This window comes from Sitophilus oryzae, unplaced genomic scaffold, assembly GCF_002938485.1.
Source record: "Sitophilus oryzae breed Bouriz unplaced genomic scaffold, Soryzae_2.0 scaffold_857_pilon_pilon, whole genome shotgun sequence".
In the NCBI taxonomy this organism is placed as follows: Eukaryota; Metazoa; Arthropoda; class Insecta; order Coleoptera; family Curculionidae; genus Sitophilus; species Sitophilus oryzae.
The window spans coordinates 1,693,511-1,718,716 of NW_022147480.1; the positions used below are offsets into that span (position 1 = coordinate 1,693,511).

Sequence of the window (25,206 nt, forward strand, 5' to 3'; positions counted from 1 at the left end):
CTCATGTCAAAAAACTCCCAGACACCAATTTTCATCTAGATATTGACGTTACTTCAGAAGTTATTTGGAAAAAATCGAAATAAAAATGAAACTTCAACGCCCTGCGTCTCCGAAACTAAACATTTTAGAACATACATTTATACGAACTTTTTTACCAACAGAATATGCTGCCGAAGTTTCCGGAATACAGATCGGACCACCCCGTATATTAAAATTACTTAGTTCCCTTTCATATACAAAAAAATAATTAAAATATCATAAATATTATTAGTACAAGCCTTCAACTTAGTTGTCCTTGATTTCGTGGTAAACCGATTTTTGTTTTAATATCCACAGAATACAACAACCTGAAAAAATATTCAAAGCATTCATTTTCATCCATATAGTTATCATTAGCGCAGAGCTAATAGCTAGACAGGCGGCTGTGGATTTGACAAGAAAGAAGTCTTGACAAAAAAATCTGAATATTTTTGTTTGTATTAAAAAACATTTTTTTCCTACATTGTTTATTATTTTACGGTGTACAATTTTAGCCGTGATTTTACTAAGTAAAAAACTGAGACTGTAGTGAAATGTGCTTTAATTGAGTTTTTAGTGATTTGTGATACTGATTGCTGCTTTATAAGGTAGGATTTATTTATTTTATAGTTTTAAAGGTGCTTTGGCTGTTTTACGCTTTTGGCTTTTGCCAAAACGTTTTGTTTTGGGTTCTAACTAATGATTTTTAAAACAAAATAACTATTGAATTTTTTATTTTTCTACTTAAGTAGCTATACAGTGTGTACATAAAGTATGGAATAAATTCATTATCTCAAACTGGAATTTTAGTAAAAAAAAATGCTCGAACACGTCGATCTATTTTTTAAAAGGGGCACATTTTTTCGCATATTATCTTGCTTCTAACTTCACCCCCCGAGCGGGGGTGAGTGGCACCCCTAGTTTTTGTAATGGGAAAGGGGGTCGAGTGATACCTTATTTTAAAGGTCTCTTTCTCCAGATTATAGCCCTAGAGCATTGTCTGGAAACTTATATTGTGAAATTTTGATAAAATAATTTAGTACTCACTAAAAACATGGTATGTCGCTAGTGGTAGGAAAAATAATTTTTATAGGTTACTAATTTATTTGGTTGCCTGTGATATGCATATATAGGGTGTTTCCTAATTAATCTAAAAAATAAAAAATCGTTAGAAAACGGCTTAAGGCGGGCTCTTAATAAGTATATTTATTTTTTTCTCGGCAACCGTTTGATGAACAAGAAAAGCTCAAAAGATTAATTTTGTTGAAAAAGGACGGCCAGTCAAGAAAAAAATATATTTTCTTTAAAAAAGCAGTAGTGTACCATTTAGTTTAAACAAAATATGGATTTTTTTTAATTTTAACACCCTGTAGATCAGAAAGGAAGTACTTTAGACCCAATGATTATATAAAAATTGTTTTAAGAACACATGAGGAATCACACCACAATTTTTTAGACTAATTAGAAAACACCGTGTATATTGTCAACTTGACAATGATTGTTGATAAATCAAAAAATACCTTTTCTGTGAAAAAAGCCCGATTTTCCCAGAGAAAATTTTGGTTTTTATTGAATTTCGGCCTGCGTCTGCAAATACCGGTATGTTTTTTAATATTCTATCTATCTAAATTTTAAATATCATAGTCAGAAATAGTTTTATTATTTATTAACTGTAAAAATGGTATACTTATAAGTTTTATCAAATATTGTGATTTACTTTCTACCTTGTAGTCAAAATTTATATTTAATAAACTGTAAAATATATATATTCTTATGTTTTATTAAAGTTACTCTGATATACTAATATATCAGTGTAACTTTAAAACTAAATCCTTTGAAATCAAATATAAACAAAAAATATTTACAGCAGAAAAGGCGAAGGCGCTGGGTTAAACGTAGTCTCTACTAAGAACACGGAGGGGCGCTTTGACCCAAAATTTTACTATTAAGTTTCATATCTATCTTAATAGAAGATTATTTTCTTTTATTTATGATTTTGATGTCAATATGACTCCTACTTGTAGAAGCCGCATTCACCTACATATTTTTAAACTGGTTTGAAGACTAATAACTTTTTGTTTCTACCTTTATAAAACTACTGAGTAAAAAAATATACATTTACAACGTTTTTTACGTAAAAACGGTCTCTTGGTAAAAATTGCTACGAGTAATGGTTCTTGAGATATTTGAAATCGAAATTATCAATAACTGTCGTCATTGACATAAATTAAACATGTTGACCAAATAGTTATTAGACTGAAATCATAAATTTGAAATGTTTTTGTTCAACGGAAACTGTTTTATCATCATTTTTTCGAAGAAAAGCTTATGATTAATTTAAAAAAAGAGAAAGTTCCCAAATTTTATCATTGCAGTCAAATAACTATCTACTCAAGGTGTTTATTTTTTGGCAATAATGACATGTATTGACTATTTTCATTCTAAATATCTTGACAACTGTTGCTCGTAGCGAATTTTTTACGTAAAAATTCACGAAAATGTATATTTTTTCACCCAGTAATTTTATACAGGTACGAACGAAAAGTTATTACTCTTCAAGACAGTTAAAACATATGTAGTTGGCGCCCCATACAAATAGGAGTCATATTGACATCAAAATCAGATTTATCAAATCAACAAACTCCCAGACACCAATTTTAATCCAGATATTGACGTTATTTCAGAAATTATTAGGAAAGAATCGAAATAAAATTAAAACTTCAACGCCCTGTATCTCCAAAACTATACATTTATACGAACTTTTTTACCAACAGAATATGCTGCCGAAGTTTCTGGAATACCGATCGGGCCACCCCGTATATTAAAATTACTTAGTTCCCTTTCATATACATAAATACAATAATTAAAATATCATAAATATTATTAGTACAAGCCTTCAACTTAGTTGTCCTTGATTTCGTGGTAAACCGATTTTTGTTTTAATATCCACAGAATACAACAACCTGAAAAAATATTCAAAGAATTCATTTTCATCCATATAGTTATCATTAGCGCAAAGCTAATAGCTAGACAGGCGGCTGTGGATTTGACAAGAAAGAAGTCCTGACAAAAAAATCTGAATATTTTTGTTTGTATTAAAAAACGCGTTTTTCCAACATTGTTCATTATTTTACGGTGTACAATTTTAGCCGTGATTTTACTAAGTAGGTTACTGAGACTGTAGTGAAATGTGCTTTAATTGAGTTTTTAGTGATTTGTGATACTGATTGTGCTGCTTTATAAGGTAGGATTTATTTATTTTATAGTTTTAAAGGTGCTTTGGCTGTTTTACGCTTTTGGATTTTGCCAAAACGTTTTGTTTTGGGTTCTAACTAATGATTTTTACAACAAAATAACTATTGAATTTTTTATTTTTCTACTTAAGTAGCTATACAGTGTGTACATAAAGTATGGAATAAATTCATTATCTCAAACTGGAATTTTAGTAAAAAAAATGCTCGAACACGTCGATCTATTTTTTAAAAGGGGCACATTTTTTCGCATATTATCTTGCTTCTAACTTCACCCCCCGAGCGGGGGTGAGTGGCACCCCTAGTTTTTGTGGAATGGGAAAGGGGGTCGAGTGATACCTTATTTTAAAGGTCTCTTTCTCCAGATTATAGCCCTAGAGTTTGAAGTTGCTAGTGTCATCTTTGTTAACATGACAGCTTGTCAAATTTCCTAATTTTATTAGTTTTGTCAAGCTATCAGATTAACGGAAATCACGGTAGCAACTTCAAACTCTGTTTATAATATAAGTAGGCATATTACCATATTACCTTGCCTCTAGCTTCACCCACCGAGTAGGGGGGAGTGGCACCCCTAGTTTTTGTAATGGGAAGGGGGGTCGAGTTATACCTTATTTTAAAGGTCTCTCGCTAGAAATGATAACCCTAGAGTTTGAAGTTGCTATCATAATTTCTGTTAATATGGCAGCTTGACAAAACTAAGAAAATTAGGAATTTCAAGTCATGTTAACAAAGATGACACTAGCAACTTCAAAATCTAGGACTATAATCTGGAGTGAGAGACCTTTAAAATAAGGTATCACTCGACCCCCTTTCCCATTACTAAAACTAGGGGTGCCACTCACGTAATAAGGTAATATGCCTAAAATGTGCCCCTTTTATAAAATAGATCGACGTGTTTTTTTTAATAAAATCCCAGTTCAAGAAAATGAATTTATTCCATACTTTATGTACACACTGTATAAATACACATACACAGCCGTTACCCAGCATTTAATTATTTTGAAAAGTTCAAATTTCATACAGTTTTTCGTAAACCAAATATACTTACCACAACAGGGTTTTCCAAAATCCAGTCGCACCAACTGTACCATGTATGGTTCGAGCAAGTTGACGTACCACCAAGGTGCTTTTTCGGGCTTCGTCAAGGTACAAGTTTCGCTGTTAAAAAAGGCACTAGTACTGGCATCTATGGCTTTTTGTGGTATCCCCGTTCCCTGGATGGATACTTGCATTGGTGCTTTGCCAGCGGCAACATTCAGAACTGAAAATAAAGAAAATTGTTAAAAAAGAATAAAAATAAATAAAGAATATTAATTAAACTTTAAAACAGATATTTTTGGAATAGTAATGTATTTTAAGTAAAAGTCTTCTTCTTGCTCTCAGGAGTATCTTAGGACAATAGATAGGAAACTTTGTACATAGGGTGAACAAAGATTTATAAATAAATTTTATGGTATATAAATTTTTTACGAAAAAATAATAAAAAACAATAAGAATTAGTGTCCATTCCATAAAAATTAAAAAAGACCCTGTATACACAATAGTTCAATATGTAAAATTTCAAAACATATACAAAAATTAAACAACAATAAAACAATTACGTTTCTAACAGGACTCTTCGGCTCACAAAACTCGTTAGAAATTATCCCTCTTTAAAAAAAAACTCTTTATACCTTACTTGATTTATGATAGGCATATTTTCAATTAAAGTTTTACCGCTGCGCTTAGATCATAAAATCACTCATATAACGAACTTTTGCGTTATCCCGTAGACTAGGGGTAATAAAATAACGGTAATTTTACCATGCCTAGTTGAAGAAGAAATTAATATACTTAGATATGTTGAAAATATATAATCAACCAAGGAAATATTCAAGGAAAATCTTGAAATGTTGAATTTTACAAACTTGTTCTATCAGTTAACTTTAAACTAGTAATCTATACTATATAATATATAAAATCCTTAAGTGACTGACATACTGATTAATCACGATCCTGCTCAAACCACTCAACGGAAGAAGCTCAATTTTGGCATACAGGTTGATTCTAGGGTGTAGAGGTTCGATAAGAAGGGATTTTTCGAAATTCCAGTTCCAAGAGGGTGAAACCACCCCTCAAATATTACATTATTTTTTATTTAAAAAACGGTCAAGTTTCCGAAAAAACGCTTAAATACGTATCTTTTATTTTGTTTTTTTACATATTTTAAAATTTTTTAAAAATGTATAGAGGGTGTTTCGAAAAATCTGGTCATTGATTAATCACGATCCTGCTTAAAGCGCAAAACATAAAAAGCTGATTTTTGGAAAACAGATTGACTTTAGGGTGTAGAGGTTCGATAAGAAGGGATTTTTCGAAACTAGAATTCTAAGGGGGTGAAACTATCCCTCAAATATTAAAATATTTTTTAAAAAATAAAAATGTTATGGGTGGGCCACTTTTAAGACGCACCCAGTATAGAATTCATCTTTTAAATACGTGTATATATCGCTATACCCTATCTATTTTAAATTTTACTTAATCGTATATTCAAGAGTCCTTTCAAGTTAAGAGTTTCTTTTCCCATAAAACTCTAATTGACTCTGAATATATCTATTACTGACTGAATGTTACATCTACACATAGCTGTTATGTATCAATTTTCTTTTTAAGTACCAAGACAAAATACTATTAAACTAATCATCTGTTCATTATTTATCAATTCACAAAATGTTTCAAAATAATTAGCTATAATTTTAAGTAACTAACTAACTAAAAAAACTAACACTTATTATGTTGTTACCACATGAGACATTACCATATCAGAACAATACCAACATAATTGAATTGTTTTGAACCCGCATTTTCTTATTCACTTCATTCATTGGAATATAAAATGATGTAAAATTATCGCATGATAATAAGCTATATACGTATGTGTTTATGCTCCATACTAAAGCTGCTTTCTAAAGTTTTTCTGCGAAAGTAGGAAATATAGAGAAAGTAAGCATTCAAATATGTTAGCTAAACAGAAAAAAATGACATTCAACTTGCTACTGAGAAGAAATATTAAGACGTTTGAGATGTAATAGACGTATAGCTTAGTTCGTCTTAGCTCAACAGATGGCTCAACCAGTGCAGTGGCGGATCAGAGATACAAGCTCGCAGAAAACTTAAATATTTTTTTATTTAAATCATTTTAATGACTTCAGTCATTTGATTTTAAGTCATTTTATTCGAGAGCTGACGTAAGACTTTTTCAAAATGATTTTTAGGAAAGACTTAAGTCATTAAAAAGATTTAAGTATTTTTATAAAAGCTTAAGTCAGATTTTCATATACACACACCGGAAAAGTCTAGGAATATTACAATTTTATCCAGCCATCGTCAGTAATTTTATTATTTGCATTTCTGATATAATAAAATTAAAATAAACAAATAGTTTACAGGACGTGTAGGAAATAAAAATGCGAAATTTACCGAATTTTTCAAATTTACCTTGATTTTTATTGAACTCAAAAAAATACACACATTTTTTTTTATTCTAAACTGTGAATTAAAAAAAAAAGATAAAACCATTTTTACTTAATAAAGGGTATAGCCTCCTCTACTGTTCATTACAGCCCTACATCGTCTCTCCATGCTCCTGATCAGGTTGTCGATCTCTTCTTGAGGTACAGCCTGCCACGCTGCATTCACGGCCGGAACCAGATCCCTACGAGTTTCACGAGGCATACTCATTCTCAAAGTTCTTCTTTGGACCGCGTCCCATACGTGCTCGATGGGGTTGAGGTCAGGAGATTGTGCCGGCCAGGGTAAGATGTTTAATTGATGAGCATTGATAAACTCACTTACCACTCTGGCTGTATGATGCCGTGCATTGTCATGCATGAGAATGAAGTTTCTCCCAAAATCATTGGCATATGGTAACACGACAGGCTCAAGAATTAAATCACGATATGTGATTCCTGTTAGAAACCTTTCAAGAAAAACGAGATCGGTTTTTCGGCCTAACTGGACTCCTCCCCAGACCATAACTGTTCCACCTTGATAAGGGTGCACTTCCTGAACATAATCCAACCGAATAAGATTTCCCGGTTCTCTCCATACCCTAAGCCTTCTCGAATCCGGATGAATTCCAAAGCGTGACTCATCCGTGAAGAGAACATTGGCCCATTGTTCATTCGACCACTGAACATGATCTTGAGCCCACAAATATCGTACCTCTCGATTTCCTCTCGTTAAGGGTTGAGATCTCCAGGGGCGTCTGCTTCTTAAGTTGACCTCTCTTAATCTATTGCGGACAATGTCAGGACTAACGCTTACATTATGTGTTTCCTGGAGAATTAAACTAAGCTCTGGTGCTGTAAGAGTCGGTCGGCGTCGAGCATTTAATTGTAAAAAATGATCTTGCTGAGGGGTAGTAATGCGATGTCGCCCTGTGTGCCTTTCAGCAACATCACCACTTTCACAGTAGCATGCCCTTAATCGCGATATTACACTTTGCGTTGTATTTAATGCTCTAGCTACGTCGATTTGGCGCATTCCAGCTTCGAGCATACCCATGGTCCTTAGCATTTCGTCTCTGTTAAGATGTCTACGCTCCATAATGTCGTTTAATACTAAACAGAGTTATTTGAATGAATTCTGACCAGTTATCATAAAAACATAGCCAGCACAGGTTAAATTCGAACAATTGATGCTAGGTGCTTTTTATACATTTGACAAAAAATGCACAAACACTTCTGCAAATATCCCAAATTTAGAAATAACTATTGTGACTACTTCATTTCAATCGAAGTAGAAAGAATCGGCCTACAAATATGTGGTTGTTTATTCAAAACATTTATTTTTAACTTTAATAAAATGATATCCCTAGATTTTTCCGGTGCGTGTATTTTTTATGATAAATTTTTAACAGCACCATTCTTTTTTAAACCGTTAGGCGGCAGCCAAGGTGCAGAATAAAAAAATAATGCTCAATACCACTAGCAAATAAAACGTTAGTTTTTCAGGACCCTGTTTTGATTATTTGCCGTGTTACGAGTGCGTAGGGAGTCTGTTGTCTTTTAAGTGAATCCCCGACTCCGTTATGTAGCCCAAAAGACGAACGAAAGAAATTTAACTTGACTTAACTTTTTATTCTTTATTATTATTGGGTTTTTTTAATAGATTAAGATTTTTTTCCATAGCAACTGTTAAAATTGCCTCTTATCTATCAAAAATAGTAGATAAAATGATACTTTAACAGCGAGGATAGGTTAAAAACTTTATTTCTTCTCGCACGTTTTTTAATTGCTTCCATTTTTGAAAATTTTTGTATTCCTTTCCATAAGTTATTCGGGATTTAAATGGAAGTAGTTTGGATATGGCGTTTGTCGCCTCAGCCTGAGTATCTGTTGGTAATTTACTTATTTCGTTTTGAGCCATTTCTGGCTCCAATTCAACCAGCAATCGACACGAAAGAGAATTAAAAAATATTGACTCAAAACTGACCACTAAAGAGACAGCTTTATTTATTTTTCAAATTACATAGAAACCAACGCCAACCCAGCACAATATTTTTTCTACTCGTAATAAATTCCTTGAAATAATAATTTCTGAATATTTTTTAAAACGTAACTCGCTATGGAAAAAATATTGTTTTATACACGACGATAAAATACCATTTTATCGTTTTGTATAAAAAATAACTAAAGGTTATACACCCCCCAAAATATTGTACTACGCGCCGCCACTGGGTTCTACATAGAATTCGCTAGATTTATCAGGAAATAAGAAGCGTAACGATTATAAAAATTTCTTTATCAGAGCAATTAACCGTTCATAGGCCGGATATTAATAATTAAAAATGGGTTTTAACTACTTTCTATTACATGATGCGCTAGACTTACGTAAAACAATAATTTTTGAAATATATGTAATTAGAAGAAATTACACTCACAGGAAAGGAATAGGTATAGATAGATCTGTTTTAATTACTGTAATTCTTTATAGTTCTATACGATTCCTGTAATATTATTTTCATTCTCTTCATCACAAACATCTTTTTTGCTTTTTTTGCCTGAAAAATCAGTTTTTGAAGATGCCTGTTAAACTTACAATGCCTTGTTAGTAGACCCACTACAACTTTGACAGTCTTCCTGCCATTACTTATCAAATTTGGTGTAAATTTTGGCGAGAATTCTAATATGAAATTTATCGCTTGACTCTGCCCTTGTTCGTTGGAGATACTGTCACTTTCGTGGTATAAAAAACCAAAATAAAATTATGTGTTTTACTTTAAAAAAAAAGAAAAAAAAAAGCTAGAATATTTGGGCTGAAAAAAAAATTGTATTTTTAATGTAATTTGTATACTTGTTTTGTATTCTCTTTTGTTTGTTTACTTGTTTTGTTACTTTGTTTGTATTTTATGTACTTTACCTTTGTCTACAAATTGTAAAATTTTTTGACAATAAAAGCATTTATTTATTTATTTATACTGCGTGTTCCATATATTGTTATTAATTAATTATTCATTATTCTTAATTAGATTAAGATATAAATATTTACAACTACTACCATTTTTAAGCTCCTTTATTTTTTTTTTAATTTTTATGGGTGAACCAAGTTGAACTAATCTAAACTTAGGCGGGGCTGCGGTGTAACCCAGATTATAGTACCGATAGGTATAGGTACTATTAAAATAATTTTAATCGATTCAAACTGTATGAATCTATTAATAAGAGCTCTTATAATTAGTCCAGAAAATATTTATCAAATTTTTAATGATGACTGACTTCTTCAGATTAATAATAATAACCTACTTTTTTCGCTTCAAAGAAAACGAATAAGGTATCGTACAGTTATGTATCGTTTTTAAGAACAATCGGAATGAATAATAAACAAAATTACCGGGTTAAACATGAATCTTAATAAGGTGCGTTGTGTTAGTCATTGGGTTATTGTAATTAAATTTTTGAGTACTTACACCTTCTTTCTGCGGAACAGCATTAATGTATAGGATGTGTGGATTGAAAGATATAAAATTTCTTTTAAGTGATGTAGAAAAAATATTTGCTATCTCAAGAAAGGACTTAATAGCTGTTAACTTTATAAAACTCAGTCATGCAAAAAAACATTCGTCTCAAAAGTGGTTCACCTCTATAACTTTTTTATTTCTTCAGATAAAAAGAATGAGATTTGGTACGTTAGTATATATGACATAAATTAAGATTGATTGACGTATTCAATAATTGTTTTCGGTCACTTCCTGTTTCATTAGAAATAACTACAACTTTTAATAAATCATAGTTTAAATTTCAATCTAGAGTACCATGGCTGTGTCAAAAAACACTAATTTTAAAATCAAGGAGCCTTAGAAAAAGAGATTTGATCGTCTAATGTTTTCGTGTTTTATCCTGGCCGGTTAAAAAATGCCCAAATCGTATTTTTAATCATACCTCAATTTTTTCAAATGGAACGAGGGTGGTTCATTAGCATATTTGGAAAAAGCATTTTTATACGAATAATTTGGTACCACACACATGGTATTTTGGGTCAAATTGCCGTTACATTTATGGTTATGGCACTCTAAATTAAAATTTAAAATGCTAGTTTTTTTTAATTGGAAATGTCAAAACTTGACATATGTTATGTCATTCTATTCAGAAGGTGTCATTTAATAATCAAAAGTTGTAGTGATTACCGGTGAAGCAGGAAGTAATCGAAAAGGATTGAATACGTCAATCTATCCTAATTTATGTCATATACTAACATACCAAATTCGGGTTTTTACTTAAAAAATTAAAAAAGTTATAGAAGTGAGCCACTTTTGAGAAGCACCCGGTATATTGTGAATCAAATCTAAATATATAGATTTTTTTTTCGCTATCTGTGAATATGGTTCAATTCAACGGTGTTATCTTTTATGCTTTACTATTTCTTGCACACGGTTATGTATTGCTGTTATTTCCGCCTGAATTGTGATCTGAGACAGTATTTTTGGGAAAGTTATTTATAGTTTCACACCCAGTAATTCCAGCTTCTGCTACCTTGACGTTCTGAACTCATTTGGATCTCAATTTTATTTTATGTCATAAACCACCACAAATTTTATTCAATTGCTTTCGCAATTCCTAATATCCAGAATCGATATTTATTTGTCCAACCAAAGGGTTTTAGAAAAATTTCCCAGGGCAAAAGAGTGATAGACTCATCCTAATAAGTATTTCAATATATAATTCTTTTCATATGCATGTAGACTATCCCCAGACTAAACGTTTCGAATACTTTCGAAAAATACGGCTTAAAATCGAGGGACTCTTAACGCTTTCTTTCTATAACATATTCGTGGCCGAGGTACCACGCAGATACCATCGACGGGTACCAAGGCCAAGGTTAAAACGAACCCGGCACTGGGTCGAGGACAGGCTGAGTTCAGGTATTTGACCTATGGCTAGGCACGCAACAAACCATTTGACATCTCGCTGGAATCCCAAACAAAATACAATGAGATTTCTTTCACAGGTGACGATATATGTTTATAAACCTGACGTTTTAATTTAAATAGATTTTTTTTAAGACTATAACGAGCACGTAATGAAACCTTACGTATTTTTTACTCCTATAACTTTTTTATTTTTTCAAATAAAAAAAAACAAAATTTGGTATACTAGTATATGACATAAATTGGTACTGATTGACGTATTCAGTTACTTTCAACCACTTCCTATTTCACCGGAAATGACCGTTTGATTTTTAAATAGTACCCTCGCTATTTTTAATTTATGCGATAGAAAATGACATTCTGAATAGAATGACATCAACTTTTGATATTTTCAATTAAAAAAATAGCATTTTATATTTTCAAACATATAATAAATATATCAAGTACCGTAGAAACACAACATACAGTGTGATCGAAAAAAAAACAACGTTAAGTTGGCTTGGAGATGACGATCAATGACATTCACCATATAATTTTACAAAAAAAATGTCAAACACATCTCAATAAAAATAGACAAAATATTTTACTACCCCAACATAGATAATAGTTAGTTATTTGTGGTTATTTTTTCTTTTAAAATCTTTATTTTATCGTAGTACTGTAAGCTCTTTGTTCTATAGTAGTCCATCAAATTGTATTGTAATGAATTATCCAAATACAAATTAAAATTCACCACAGACTTTTGACAAGGACCTAAATTCTTCCTAACAATTGTTTAAAGCTAACGAAGAACAGATGGTTGTTGCAAACCACCAACAACAACAACTGTTAGAAGAACAATTATTGTGCATAGTCAGCAAGAAAGTCTATACTTCTATTAACAATGTTTCTTTTAAAAATATGCATATGTTCCTTAACTTTATTCTGTATAGAATACAATAATCTAAATAAACAAGAAAAAAAACGGGTTAGTACACATTTATAACCCAAGATGAGGGCTGGGTCGATTTTAGTGAAATGGTAAAAATAAATATTTTGAATTCATTTACAAAATTTGGTCCTTCTTTCATCAAATGTAATCTTAATCAACAGTATTTTCAAGTCCTAAACAACAACTTAAAATCTACAGATTCCAAAACTAATAATAAAAATCTAATAGTTGAGAGTTGCGTGTATTAAACCTATTATGTTTCACGTTGAATACATTGTCGTCAATAAACATATATCGCAATTAATCGATACTAATTAGCTTTGAAAATAAAACCTTGGGAATAGTACAGCAGTACTACATCTCATCTATCTTTTTATCGAGTCTATCTTTATTAGAGATGGGCAAAGAAAGCGTCTCAATTTTCACGTAAAATAAAAGTAGCTAAATATTTAAATACATTGTGAAGGGCTAACAGGTGAATAACAACACATCTTTGATTTCAATACAAACTGTCGTTCTCCTTAGAGCCTCCGCGTCGTATGAGAGGAGCCACTCTGTTGTGGTTCTTATTTCTAGATTATATTCTCCAATCGTATCATCATCAAAAAATTTGATAACATAGAGATTGAACCTTCTATATAGCACTTTGGCATTGGCTTATCATAGCCTGTAGTACAAACATATAAGCGCATTTTTGCCAGGGTATGTCCGAGGCTTCTAAGGTATTTACAAGAGAGGCTTGTAGAAATCAATTATCAAAAAATATCGTTTCAAGTAAATCATTAAAATCTAACAAGGAGCACAATATTGTCAAGAGTTTGCGTAACAAAGATTGTTTCTACCTAAAAGCTGATAAGGTAAATAAGGTTGTTATATTAGATAAAAATCACTATTACGATAAGGTTAACAACTTAATCGATAATGGCCCCTACATAAATTTGAAAAAGAATCCTTTGTCTAAGATGGTAGCAGACGTTAAAAAACTCTAAAAGAATGTAACACCTTTATTGATCTTTCTTTAAAGAGGAAATTGCAAGTATCCAATCCCTCATTACCAAAATTGTATGCTTTGCCAAAAATTCATAAACCGGACAAGTCTATGCGCCCAATTGTTTCGGCTGTAGGTTCTCTGACTTATAATTTGGCAAAATGGTTATCAAGGGAGTTCGAAAATTTACCTGATCATGAACCTTCTTTCTCAGTTAAAAATAATATTGAATTCATTAACAAAATTAAAGATACAACATTGCATGAAGGTGAAATTTTGGTCTCCTTTGATGTATCTTCGTTGTTCCCAAGTGTTCCAATTCCACATACTTTAGGCTACTTAAAGGAATTACTGAACGCAAATGGTCTCGACAACAAAACTGTGAGTGAATATATTGAGCTTACATCGTTATGTATGAAACAAAATTGTTTTCAATTTAATAACAACTTTTTTGAACAGCGGGAAGGTACAGAAATGGGTAATCCATTGTCTCCATTTTTGGCTAATTTATTCATGAGCAGGTTTGAAGTGGAGGCTAAGAATCAGTTTGGGTATTTTCCAAGAGTATGGTTTAGGTATGTGGATGATATTTTTGCTGTTTTTGACACACATTCAGACACTATAGATAATTTTATTTCTAAGTTAAATAATCGTTTTCCTTCCATTAAATTTACGCATGAAATTGAGAACAACGACAGATTACCATTTCTAGATGTATTAGTTATTAGAAATACTAATAATTGCCTGGCATTTGATATCTATAGGAAAAATACGACCACACGCAGATATATTCCTAATGAATCACATCATAGTGTTGAACATAAAATGGCTAGTTTAAATTTCTTAGTTCATAGGTTACTTAGTTTCCCACTTTCCAACGAAAGATATGAAATAGAAAGAGATTACATTAGGAATGTAGCTGAGTGTAATGGATATTCTCCTTCACTAGTTGATAAATTAATTAGAAAACGTAGGTATAGGTTAATGATTTCTGAAAATTCGACTTTTCAAGTAGAGAAAGATACGTCTAAATATTTTTCGATACCGTTTGATAGAGAGTTATCCCGTGGTCTAAAAGGAATTTTTAAGAATGTCAATTATAAACTTGTGTATACTGCTAATAATAAATTACAACAATTATTAGGTAATCCAAGAGATAAAACACCTCCACTGGAAAGGTCGGGTATTTATGAAATTTCTTGTAAAGATTGTAATCAGAAATATGTTGGGCAAACTAGAAGATCAATATTAACTAGATTTAAAGAACATTTAGCTCAGATAAGATATGGTAGACCGGATAAATCTTGCGTTGCCGAACATATTGTTGATAAAGAACATTGTATAGATCTTAATAATTTAAAATTAATTAAACAAGTCTCAAATTACAGGCAATTAGATGCATATGAAAGCATCAGAATTAATAAATGTAAAGATAGTATGAACAGAGACAACGGTCCAATTCCTTCAAGTTCTTTGTTCCTGCTACTCTAGTTGCGGAAATCTAACTGTTACGCTCGGTGGGTTCTGACTCGGTTGGCTAGATTTTGCCACGCCCACTCGGTGCCCACGGAGCGAGTATATTAACGCTCAACTTGTAGATTGTACTTTAGTTTATAATCATTTGCTGATGATGCTAACATGGTTAGCGAAACGCGCGTCCAGTGTAAAAGTAAAAGTGTTTTGGTGTATTGTGGTGATTTAGCGTTTTTATTTTGCAGGGTATAATATATATAAAGTGTGTTCCCGTCAGATTTAAATGCCTATTAATCTTGCAATATTTTCTTTGGACTTACGACCAAGAAAATCAAAGATTGTCCTTGATTTAGGTAAGAACAAGATTGTCACGGGGTTTTTAACAGGACACTGTCTCCTCAACGAACACCTCAGTAGATTGAAACTAAGAAGAAACGACGAATGCAGATTTTGTGGGGAAAATGGGGAAACACCAGAACACCTCATCACTGAGTGCCCCAAGACGACAACCACTCGTGCCGTAAACTTTGGTACGACTGATATTGGAGAGGGAAAACTGTGCCAGGTACTGGCTTTTGCTGTAAGTTATAAGAAAGGAGGGCACAATAAATCGTAAGGTCGCCTATGATTAACCGCCCGCATTGTTTTTCTATAAACTGTTAAACATACCTCTTTCCTGGGGAATTTTTCCACCATTTTAGAGAGTCTTTTGGTCATCAAGTGTTTATTAACAGATAATAGTTATTTTTTATACAAGACGATAAAATGGTATTTTATCGTCGACCAAAAAGATTAATGAATTAATTTCAGGATACGATAATGCAATTTTATCGTCGTGTATAAAACCATATTTTTTCCATAGCGAGTTACGTTTTTAAAAATATTCAGAAATTATTATTTCAAGAAATTTATTACGAGTAGAAAAAATATTGTGCTGGGTTGGCGTTGGTTTCTATGTAATTTGACAAATAAATAAAGCTGTCTCTTTAGTTGTCAGTTTTGAGTCAATATTTTTTAATTCTCTTTCGTGTCGATTGCCGATTGAATTGGAGCCAAAAATGGCTCAAAACGAATTAAGTAAATTACCAGCAGATATTCAGGCTGAGGCATCAAACGCCATATCCAAACTACTTCCATTTAAATCCGGAATAGGTAACTTATGAAAAGGAATACAAATATTTTCAAAAATGAAAGCAATTAAAAAACGTGCAAGAAGAAATAAAGTTTTTAACCTATCCCCGCTATTAAAGTGTCATTTAATCTACTCTTGCGGTTAAAGTACTATTTTATCTACTATTTTTGATAGATATAAGACAATTTTAACAATTGCTATGGAAAAAATTAAATTGATTTGACCATTTTGTCTCCCCTTTCCATTGTTTTAACCACCATAGCCCACAAGCTGTTCTAAAGAATTTCCAAACGATCTTAAGACGATTACTTCAGGTCAAATATTTTTATTCTCTTTTTTGAAATTCCTTTTTTCTATGGCTGGTTTTCTTCGGCTTTGGAGAATGAAACCTGCCCGCGCGCTCGCCATTATCGATCTCAATTAAATGTTGACCACGCGAAACTAGCAGCAATTTTACCGGTCAACGACCATCAACGCGGAATGCAGAAATAACGTTCGCCAGCGACCACTACTACAGATACGCGCAACGCGTAGAAAGAAATTGAATCTATAAAGAATAGAGTTCGGCTAGAACACGCCTTTGCAAGTGTATCTAAAGTGATCAGATTTTGAGTCAATCAATGAAGCCAGAAAAATCGAAGCGTTTGAAATGTGGTGGTGTAAAAGAAAAGATGTCAATGTCAAAAGTAAATTATTTAAAAAGTCTTCCAGACGTGTCTGCAACTGTTTCTGGATTTGGTTTTCAAAAACTTCCATCCCACTGCTTATTTACACGAGTTAGTAAACTAAATACTCCGAATCAATGGGCACTTACCTCAGCATCCTTCAGGCAGATATCTACACTATCGAAAGATGCGTACAATTTATCTTAAATAGGAACTATCGAAAACAGGAAATAGCCATCTTATCCGATAATCCGTAATAATATCCGTCTTGAAAATTCTTTCAAGCCTACTTAATCCTTTAAACTGGAAAATTAAAGACAATAAATCAGTTTTCTGGACTTTCGTTTATTTTTTAACTTCTACTCTTCACGTTTTATCCAAAATGTAACGCTTTTTTCATACCTACATAAATTCCTATCTGGCTAATTTCGTCTCAAAATTGTGTTGGTTTTAAACTCGTGTCGAGAGATTTTGTGCTCAAAATACTAACTGTGTCAAACACGAAAAATTCCTCGAATTATTTTGCATTATTTACAGTCAATTTGTCACTGATTATGGACGAGACGGTTAGAGTAACAGACAAGTGTATCTTAAACAGATCACTGAATTTAGGGAGTTTTTGTCTTAATATTTAGATGGTGAACGTAAACGATAACTTGTAGTAATATATTTCGCTTATTTCTTTAACACAAGGACGGTAAACTAATAGGATTGCTCATCCTCATAAGACGTACGTTCGCCTCTTCCCGCGCTTCAGCTGACACTTGTGACGTCATTGTAGTCCTTGTCATGATAGCGTGTATTATCGGTTGTCTATGGTAAACTAATAAAAATAACAGCTAAGAAATTTTGAGTTAACTATTTTGTCGATTTTAAATGTGAAAATGGTGTTTTTAAGGTTTTTAGAGCTAGAGAATTTATAAATACGTTCATTTTGTGTTGTGGATTGTGACTAAGTGCTTACTAAGTGCCTACGATACTGTTTATTAATTATTTTAAAGCAAAATATGGAAGTACTCTAAAAATAATGCCTGCAAAAGGTGATGCTGGGAACTACTGTTCTTAAAAATGCATTATGCCAATATTTAATACGATTTATACAGTTAATTTTCTATACTGCTTACATATAAGGTGTTTAAATAAATATACTAAATAATGAATGTTTTGCATACGGCAACCAATAATACACACACCATCATGACAAGGGCTACAATGATGTCACAAAGTGAAGAGTTTTTACATGCACCTGGCAGACACTTTCGGCTGATGAACAGTCCTATTAGATTAACTGTTCTTGATAACGACATATGTACTATTGCCATTTTCATTCTTTTTTAAATATTGAAAATGTGTGTTAAATCTGTGCGCCAAGTAGAGCACAACTGAGTGTCATCTTTGATCAGTAAATCAAGAATCTTAATTTTTAGTGATCCAAAGGACAATGCTACAATACTACGACAATACTACAACAATACTACGTCAGGTAGTTAAATCGGGAAAGAAAAATGCCGAACATGCCGAATTTAGCACGCCTGGCGAGCGTTGGAAGAGTCTGGCAAGACTTTCGGGATGCTGACAAATTTTTAGGACCACCAAATTAAGGGCTATCGTTTCAATAATTTGTTTACCTGCCAGACAAGTTACCCATTCTCAGAGATTAGCCAGACTATTTTTTTTTCTTAACTGCACAACATCTCTTACTAATAGAACTATTTTTATCGTTGGAAAAAAAGTTCATCAAACATCTTGTGCCAATTATTTTGTTCTTGCCGACATACTTCCCTTTCTTTGTAAAATATGATCTACTGTTTTGTTCCACGTTTCTTTTGGTCTGCTTCTATTTCTTTTGCCTTGAGTCCTTGCTTCCCATATTTTTTTCACTGGAATGTCGTTATTCGTCCTTTGTAAGTGTCCCCTCCAACTCAGTTATCGTTGTTCTATAAATTCTTGCATTGATTGGATTTGTAATTTTTCTCTGATTATATGGTTCCTTATTCTGTCTTTTCGTGTCACACCTCTGTTCCTTCTAAGGTATTTCATTTCATTTGCTTGTATTTTGCTTCTTTGACGCAGAGTTCTTACCCAAGATTCGCATTCATAAGTCAGTACTGGTCTGTGTATTGTTTTAAAAACTGTCATCTTGGTTTTACTTGATATTTTCTTTTTGTTTATAAATCCCTTATTCATTGCATAGTATATATTATTAGCTTTTTGTATTCTGGTATTTATTTCCATATTCTTGTCTCCATTTGCTTCTATGACAATATCCAGATATTGACATGTCTCCACCTGTTCTAACTCTGTGTCATTAACCTGTATATGTATTTTCTGGGAATATAGACTAAGAAAAGTAAATACCGAAAATTTTTACTGCTTCCTGGACTAAAATAACCTACTATTTCGACTACTAAGTAAATCTAAACCCAGTGCACTTATAAACAATATGATTTAATAAGTAGGCTATAAGTTTTTGACTTAAAGAAGCTGAAGCAAGAGAAATGGGATAAAAAAGTGAGGAAACATAGACAACCGATGGTCAAGAGGACAGTAAAAGTAGATAATGTGACACATTCAAAATTTCTAAAAGTCGCTAACGTCAATATTACATCTATCTGGTTGTAAATAAACCATAATTTTATATGCTACAACTCTTCAAAACAGAGCGGTTCCGTTATACTTGGTACTCTCGAAGCAGTACGTACCTACCCATGTCACTCGTTTTTCGAATATGTCGTACCGAATCGCTACGATGACATACATACGGCCTACTTGTCCTGATATAAACGACTTCAATTGTTTATTCGCGTCTGACATGCATGAAATTTGCATTAAGTCATTTTCGTTTGGCTGACGCTTGCCGATATACCGGTGACAAGCTGAAAGTAGTGCGTTAAAATTTGTTCAGTACGTATCTTGTATAACTTTAAGAATTTGTTAAAAAATTTATATAATCTCTTTAACCATGTATTTTTGTAGATTTTTATAATATTGTGTCCCCCTTTCTTGAGTTATAACTCATCATACAGTCTCAGGGCTTTGACAAAAGACTGTATCTGAGACTGTTTTATAGAGGTTAGTTCTTCATCTAAGATATCAGTCGTACCAATGTTTATGGCAGGAAAGGTTGTCGTCTCGGCACTCTTAGTGATGATAGTACGAGAGCTAGCAACGTCGAGAAAACAAGTATTTTAAGACGTCTGGCTCTTTGATATATCTTTTATTATGCTCTCTGGAACAGCATGCGGCCCGTCTGGCTGCCGATACCCGTTGCGTTCACTACTGCGCATCCAAAGAAGATTCTCTATTTTTTACTTAGTGCTTTAAATTCTAGTATTGAATAAAAGTCGAGTAAGTCTCCATTAGCTCGGCACGTAGAGCTTTCGCCTATGAAGCGAAGGTCAGTGGTTCGATACCGGCTGGGGGTGCAACATTTTTTATTTTTTTTTCGTTTATATTCTGATAGTAAAGTATTAAATATTTGCTTTTTTATCACCAGAACGGATGGCGCTTATGGGTTTATGATCCGTAGTGTATATAAGTAGAATTTGATACTTTCATTTGTTTTGAAGGATTATTGTAGTAATTAATTATTAGATAGGTTTAGGATGGTCTGGCTGCCGCGCCGGTAGGTTGCGTTCACTACTGCGCATCACAAGTGTACAGGGTGTCCCATTTTTGTGCGTTTTTGTGATTTCTCGTTTATAATTTCATTTTAAAGATTTAAACATAATATATAAAAATTAACATTTTAATGCTTTATGAAGGTAATTTCTGCCTGTCTTTCTTCAAAATATTTTTTCAGCTGTTGTTTATTATTTTAATAATCATTTTAATAATACTTTTTTTAACAGATTGTTATCTAAAAGCTACACAAGTTTATTTTCAGTTCAGTTTGTTAAAATAACGATGGAAAACAAAATTATCTGGTTAAATTAAATTAAATAAAATAATAATACTTTTTAAACAAGATTGATTAATGTTAGTGTGTAGAAAATGAGCAAATCTAGGGGTAGAATATTTAGTTACATAAAAACTAGCAAAGTAATGTGAAAAAAAAAACGCATCATTGTATCTCCACTCATAAACGAGAAATCCCAGATATTCCAAATCCCCAAAAACGCACGAAAATGAGACACCCTGTACCCATGTGATGCGCAGTAGTGAACGCAAACTACCGGCGCGGCAGCCAGACCATCCTAAACCTATCTAATAATTAATTAGTACAATAATCCTTCAAAACAAATGAAAGTATCAAATTCTACTTATATACACTACGGATCATAAACCCATACACGCTATCCGTTCTGGTGATAAAAAAGCAAATATTTAATACTTTACTATCAGAATATACACAAAAAAAAATAAAAAAGTTGCACCCCAGCCGGTATCGAACCACTGACCTTCGCTTCATAGGTGAAAGCTCTACGCGCTGAGCTAATGGAGACTTACTCGACTTTTATTCAATACTAGAATTTAAAACACTTAGTAAAAAATAGAGAATCTTCTTTGGATGCGCAGTAGTGAACGCAACGTGTATCGGCAGCCAGACGGCCTGCACGCTGTTCCAGAGAGCATAATAAAAGATATATCAAAGAGCCAGACGTCTTAAAATACTTTCTCGAAAACGTTGCTAGCTCTTAGACTATGAGGTGTTCTGATGTTTTCCCATTTTCCTCACAGAATCTGCATTCGTCGTTGTTTCTTAGATTCAATCTACTGAGGTGTTCATTGAGGAAACCGTCTCCTGTTAAAAATCCCGTGACAATCCGAAGACTCTTCTTACTTAAATACAGAAAAATCTTTGATATTTCTCGGTGGTAAGTCTTGAGAAACTTCTTCGAGTGTCTTAGACCGTTGTTGTAGGATTCCCATCAGGGGCGCATATACGGGAGGGGTAATGGGGGTAATTACCCCTCCCAGAAAGAAATTAATTAATAAGATAAAATTTGGTCCAAACCAATCCAAGTAGATTTTTTTCCGCAGTTACAATACCTTCCAGCAAAAATGTAATTCAAATTTAGTACTTTTTTGAATATTCACACTACCCCTCCCAGACTCAATCTCTAGATGCGCCACTGGCCCTATAACATAGGATACAACATTTTAATGAACAGTTCTTTCCATCAAATCAATAAAATGAAAAATCTACGAAATAATATACATGTTCTGATTTCTTTCGAAAATCGACAACTATATAACTATGAACCCTTCCCGGACACAAACGGTACATTGTGAGACAGGAAATTGTAGAGAGAAACAAGCTCTATAGCATAGGATACAAAATTTTGTTGAACAGTGCTTTCCAAAAACTCAATAAAATGAAAAATATACGAAATAATATACATGTACTGATTTCTTTCGAAAATCGACAACTATAAAACTATGAACCCTTCCTGGACACAAACGGTACATTGTGAGACAGGAAATTGTAGAGAGAAACAAGCTCTATAGCATAGGATACAACATTTTGTTGAATAGTGCTTTCCATAAACTCAGTAAAATGAAAAATATACGAAATAATATACATGTACTGATTTCTTTCGAAAATCGACAACTATAAAACTATGAACCCTTCCCGGACACAAACGGTACATTGTGAGACAGGAAATTGTAGAGAGAAACAAGCTCTATAGCATAGGATACAAAATTTTGTTGAACAGTGCTTTCCATAAACTCAATAAAATGAAAAATATACGAAATAATATACATGTACTGATTTCTTTCGAAAATCGACAACTATGAAACTATGATCCCTTCCCCGACACGAACGGTACATTGTGAGACAGGAAATTGTAGAAGCAAACAAACCCTATAACATAGGATATCACATTATAATGAACAGTGCTTTCCATAAAATCAATATAATGAAAAATATACGAAATAATATACATGTACTGATTTCTTTTGAAAATCGACATCTATGAAACTATGAACCCTTCCCGGACATAAACGGTACATTGTGAGACAGGAAATTGTAGAGAGAAACAAGCTCTATAGCATAGGATACAACATTATAATGAACAGTGCTTTCCATAAAATCAATATAATGAAAAACATACGAAATAATATACATTTACTGATTTCTTTCGAAAATCGACATCTATGAAACTATGAACCCTTCCCGGACATAAACGGTACATTGTGAGACAGGAAATTGCAGAGAGAAACAAGCTCTATAACATAGGATACAACATTTTAATGAACAGTGCTTTCCATAAAATCAATATAATGAAAAATATAGGAAATAATATACATGTACTGATTTCGTTCGAAAATCGACAACTATGAAACTATGACCCTTCCCGGACACAAACGGTACATTGTGAGACAGGAAATTGCAGAGGCAAACAAGCCCTATAACATAGGATACAACACTTTGATGAACAGTGCTTTCCATAAAATCAATAAAATGAAAAATATACAAAATAATATACATGTACTGATTTCTTTCGAAAATCGACAACTATGAAACTATGAACCCTTATTCACACTACCCCTCCCAGACTCAATCTCTGGATGCGCCACTGATTCCCATTCCAAGTTTTTTGGGTCTTCCAGGTATTCTCAGAATTCTCCTGTACAGTTATAGGTCAAGGGCTTGGAGTTTTGATATAGTCTACTCCTTTAGGGCCCATGTCTTTACGCCATACAGTTGAATCGAGTAGACATAGCATTTTAGGAGTCTTTTCTTTATTTTCAATGTGAGGTCGTGGCTTTTAAAGACTGCACTCATGGTTGAGAATGTGCTTTTTCTTCATACCATAGTGCCCAGAGTCTCACAATACACTTATATTGTGAGACTCGCTCAATTCTCGCTTGGTTTATGTACAGGGTGGCCCGAATTCGACGCTCATCATTGGGATTTTGGAAACCGTAAGAGATACAGGATCGGCTAAATGGAGACAAAGTTGCGCAATTTGATGCTCAATAAAATGCCGTATTGCATTTTTATGTTTTATTTTTTTTGCATAAAATATTCTGGTGATGGAATTTTCTGTACGAAACGTCGGCAAATATCAAAATGACTATATATAGTGTTTTAAAAGTGATGAAAGGATTTAATTAAATTGAAAAAAAAATCAGGTCCGTATTTAAAAAAATTAAGTTGATGATGGTCGCCAGAAGCCGAAACGTCAGAGTCAATATTTAATCACACAGAGTTATAGAGCAGGAAAAGTGGCCATGAAAATGTGTTTTTCATTGTCAGTTATCTTAACAAATAAAGCCAGGAAACAATAGAAAACAAAATTGAAAATTCCGGTTTTTTTTCGAATATATTCGGAAGTATTCGGAATTTTTCAAAATGCAATACGGCATTTTATTGAGCATCAAATTGCGCAACTTTGCCACCATTTAACCGATCCTGTATCTCTTACGGTTTCCGAAATCCCAATGATTAGCGTCGAGTTCGAGCCACCCTGTACCGGTTAACTCCCGCTGATAATCATGAACTTGGTTTTACTTGTATTTATCAGTATAGTTATGTTGCTGATTGGAAATTAAGAATTATTATTACAGTATTTAAAGATTTAAATTTATTCTTTCAAATTCGATCATTGAACGTTTCGAAAATCGCATATAATCTCATCAATCTCTTTCCACGTAACCGATTAGGAACGGGCCCCGGGCAGAAATTCTCGGGCACCGCCACTGGAGCGTACGTACTTACAGCTAGCCGGCTGCCCGCTGCGAGCCTTCATTTAAAGCCTATTGTAAACACTTAACAGCAAGCCGGCATCGCTCTTCTTTTATTTCTTTCTCTTCTTCTACGATTTTTTTACCGATCGGTGGTCGCTGGTTTAAAAAAAAATACAGGAGAGTAGGGATGGTTAAATTTAACAAAAATATCGATATATTTATTATCGATATTTTGGGTGAAAAACGGCTGGACCGATTTTAATGATCTGTGATTTGTTGTATTCGACTCTGCAACGAATAGCAGAATATCTATTAAAATATCATAAAAATTCACGGAAAAGGAATTATACGGAAAATTAATTTTTAAGTAAATTAAGTTTGTTGAAAAGAAAAAAGTCAGTGGCGTACAAATACGTGTTTTTTTTTCAAAAAATATTCTAGTGATAAACTATATGCACGTCCCTGATCAATCTGTCGACATTTTTTTATCATTAAAATACGTAGCACTTATAGTAAATATAACATAATAAATATATAATTAATATAACATATATAATAAATAAATAATAAACATAACATACATAACTAAAATAAATAAATATAATAAACAAAACATACGTAAAAATTAAAAACAAATTAAAAATAATCATACAGAAAGTTTGAAGCTTTTTGGTTTTGCCTTATTAAGTAATTGTTATCAGGT

At 32.7% G+C, this 25,206-nt stretch overlaps 1 protein-coding gene across 1 annotated transcript in view; it reads right to left on the reverse strand.

The window, feature by feature from the left end:
• The window catches only part of LOC115889938, a 73,695-nt gene that overhangs the window by 15,003 nt on the left and 33,486 nt on the right, over window positions 1-25,206 (reverse strand). Inside the window, exon 3 of the mRNA XM_030910042.1 lies at window positions 4,318-4,530. Within this exon, the coding sequence (XP_030765902.1) occupies window positions 4,318-4,530 (213 nt within the window). The remainder of the gene's footprint in view (window positions 1-4,317; window positions 4,531-25,206) is intronic.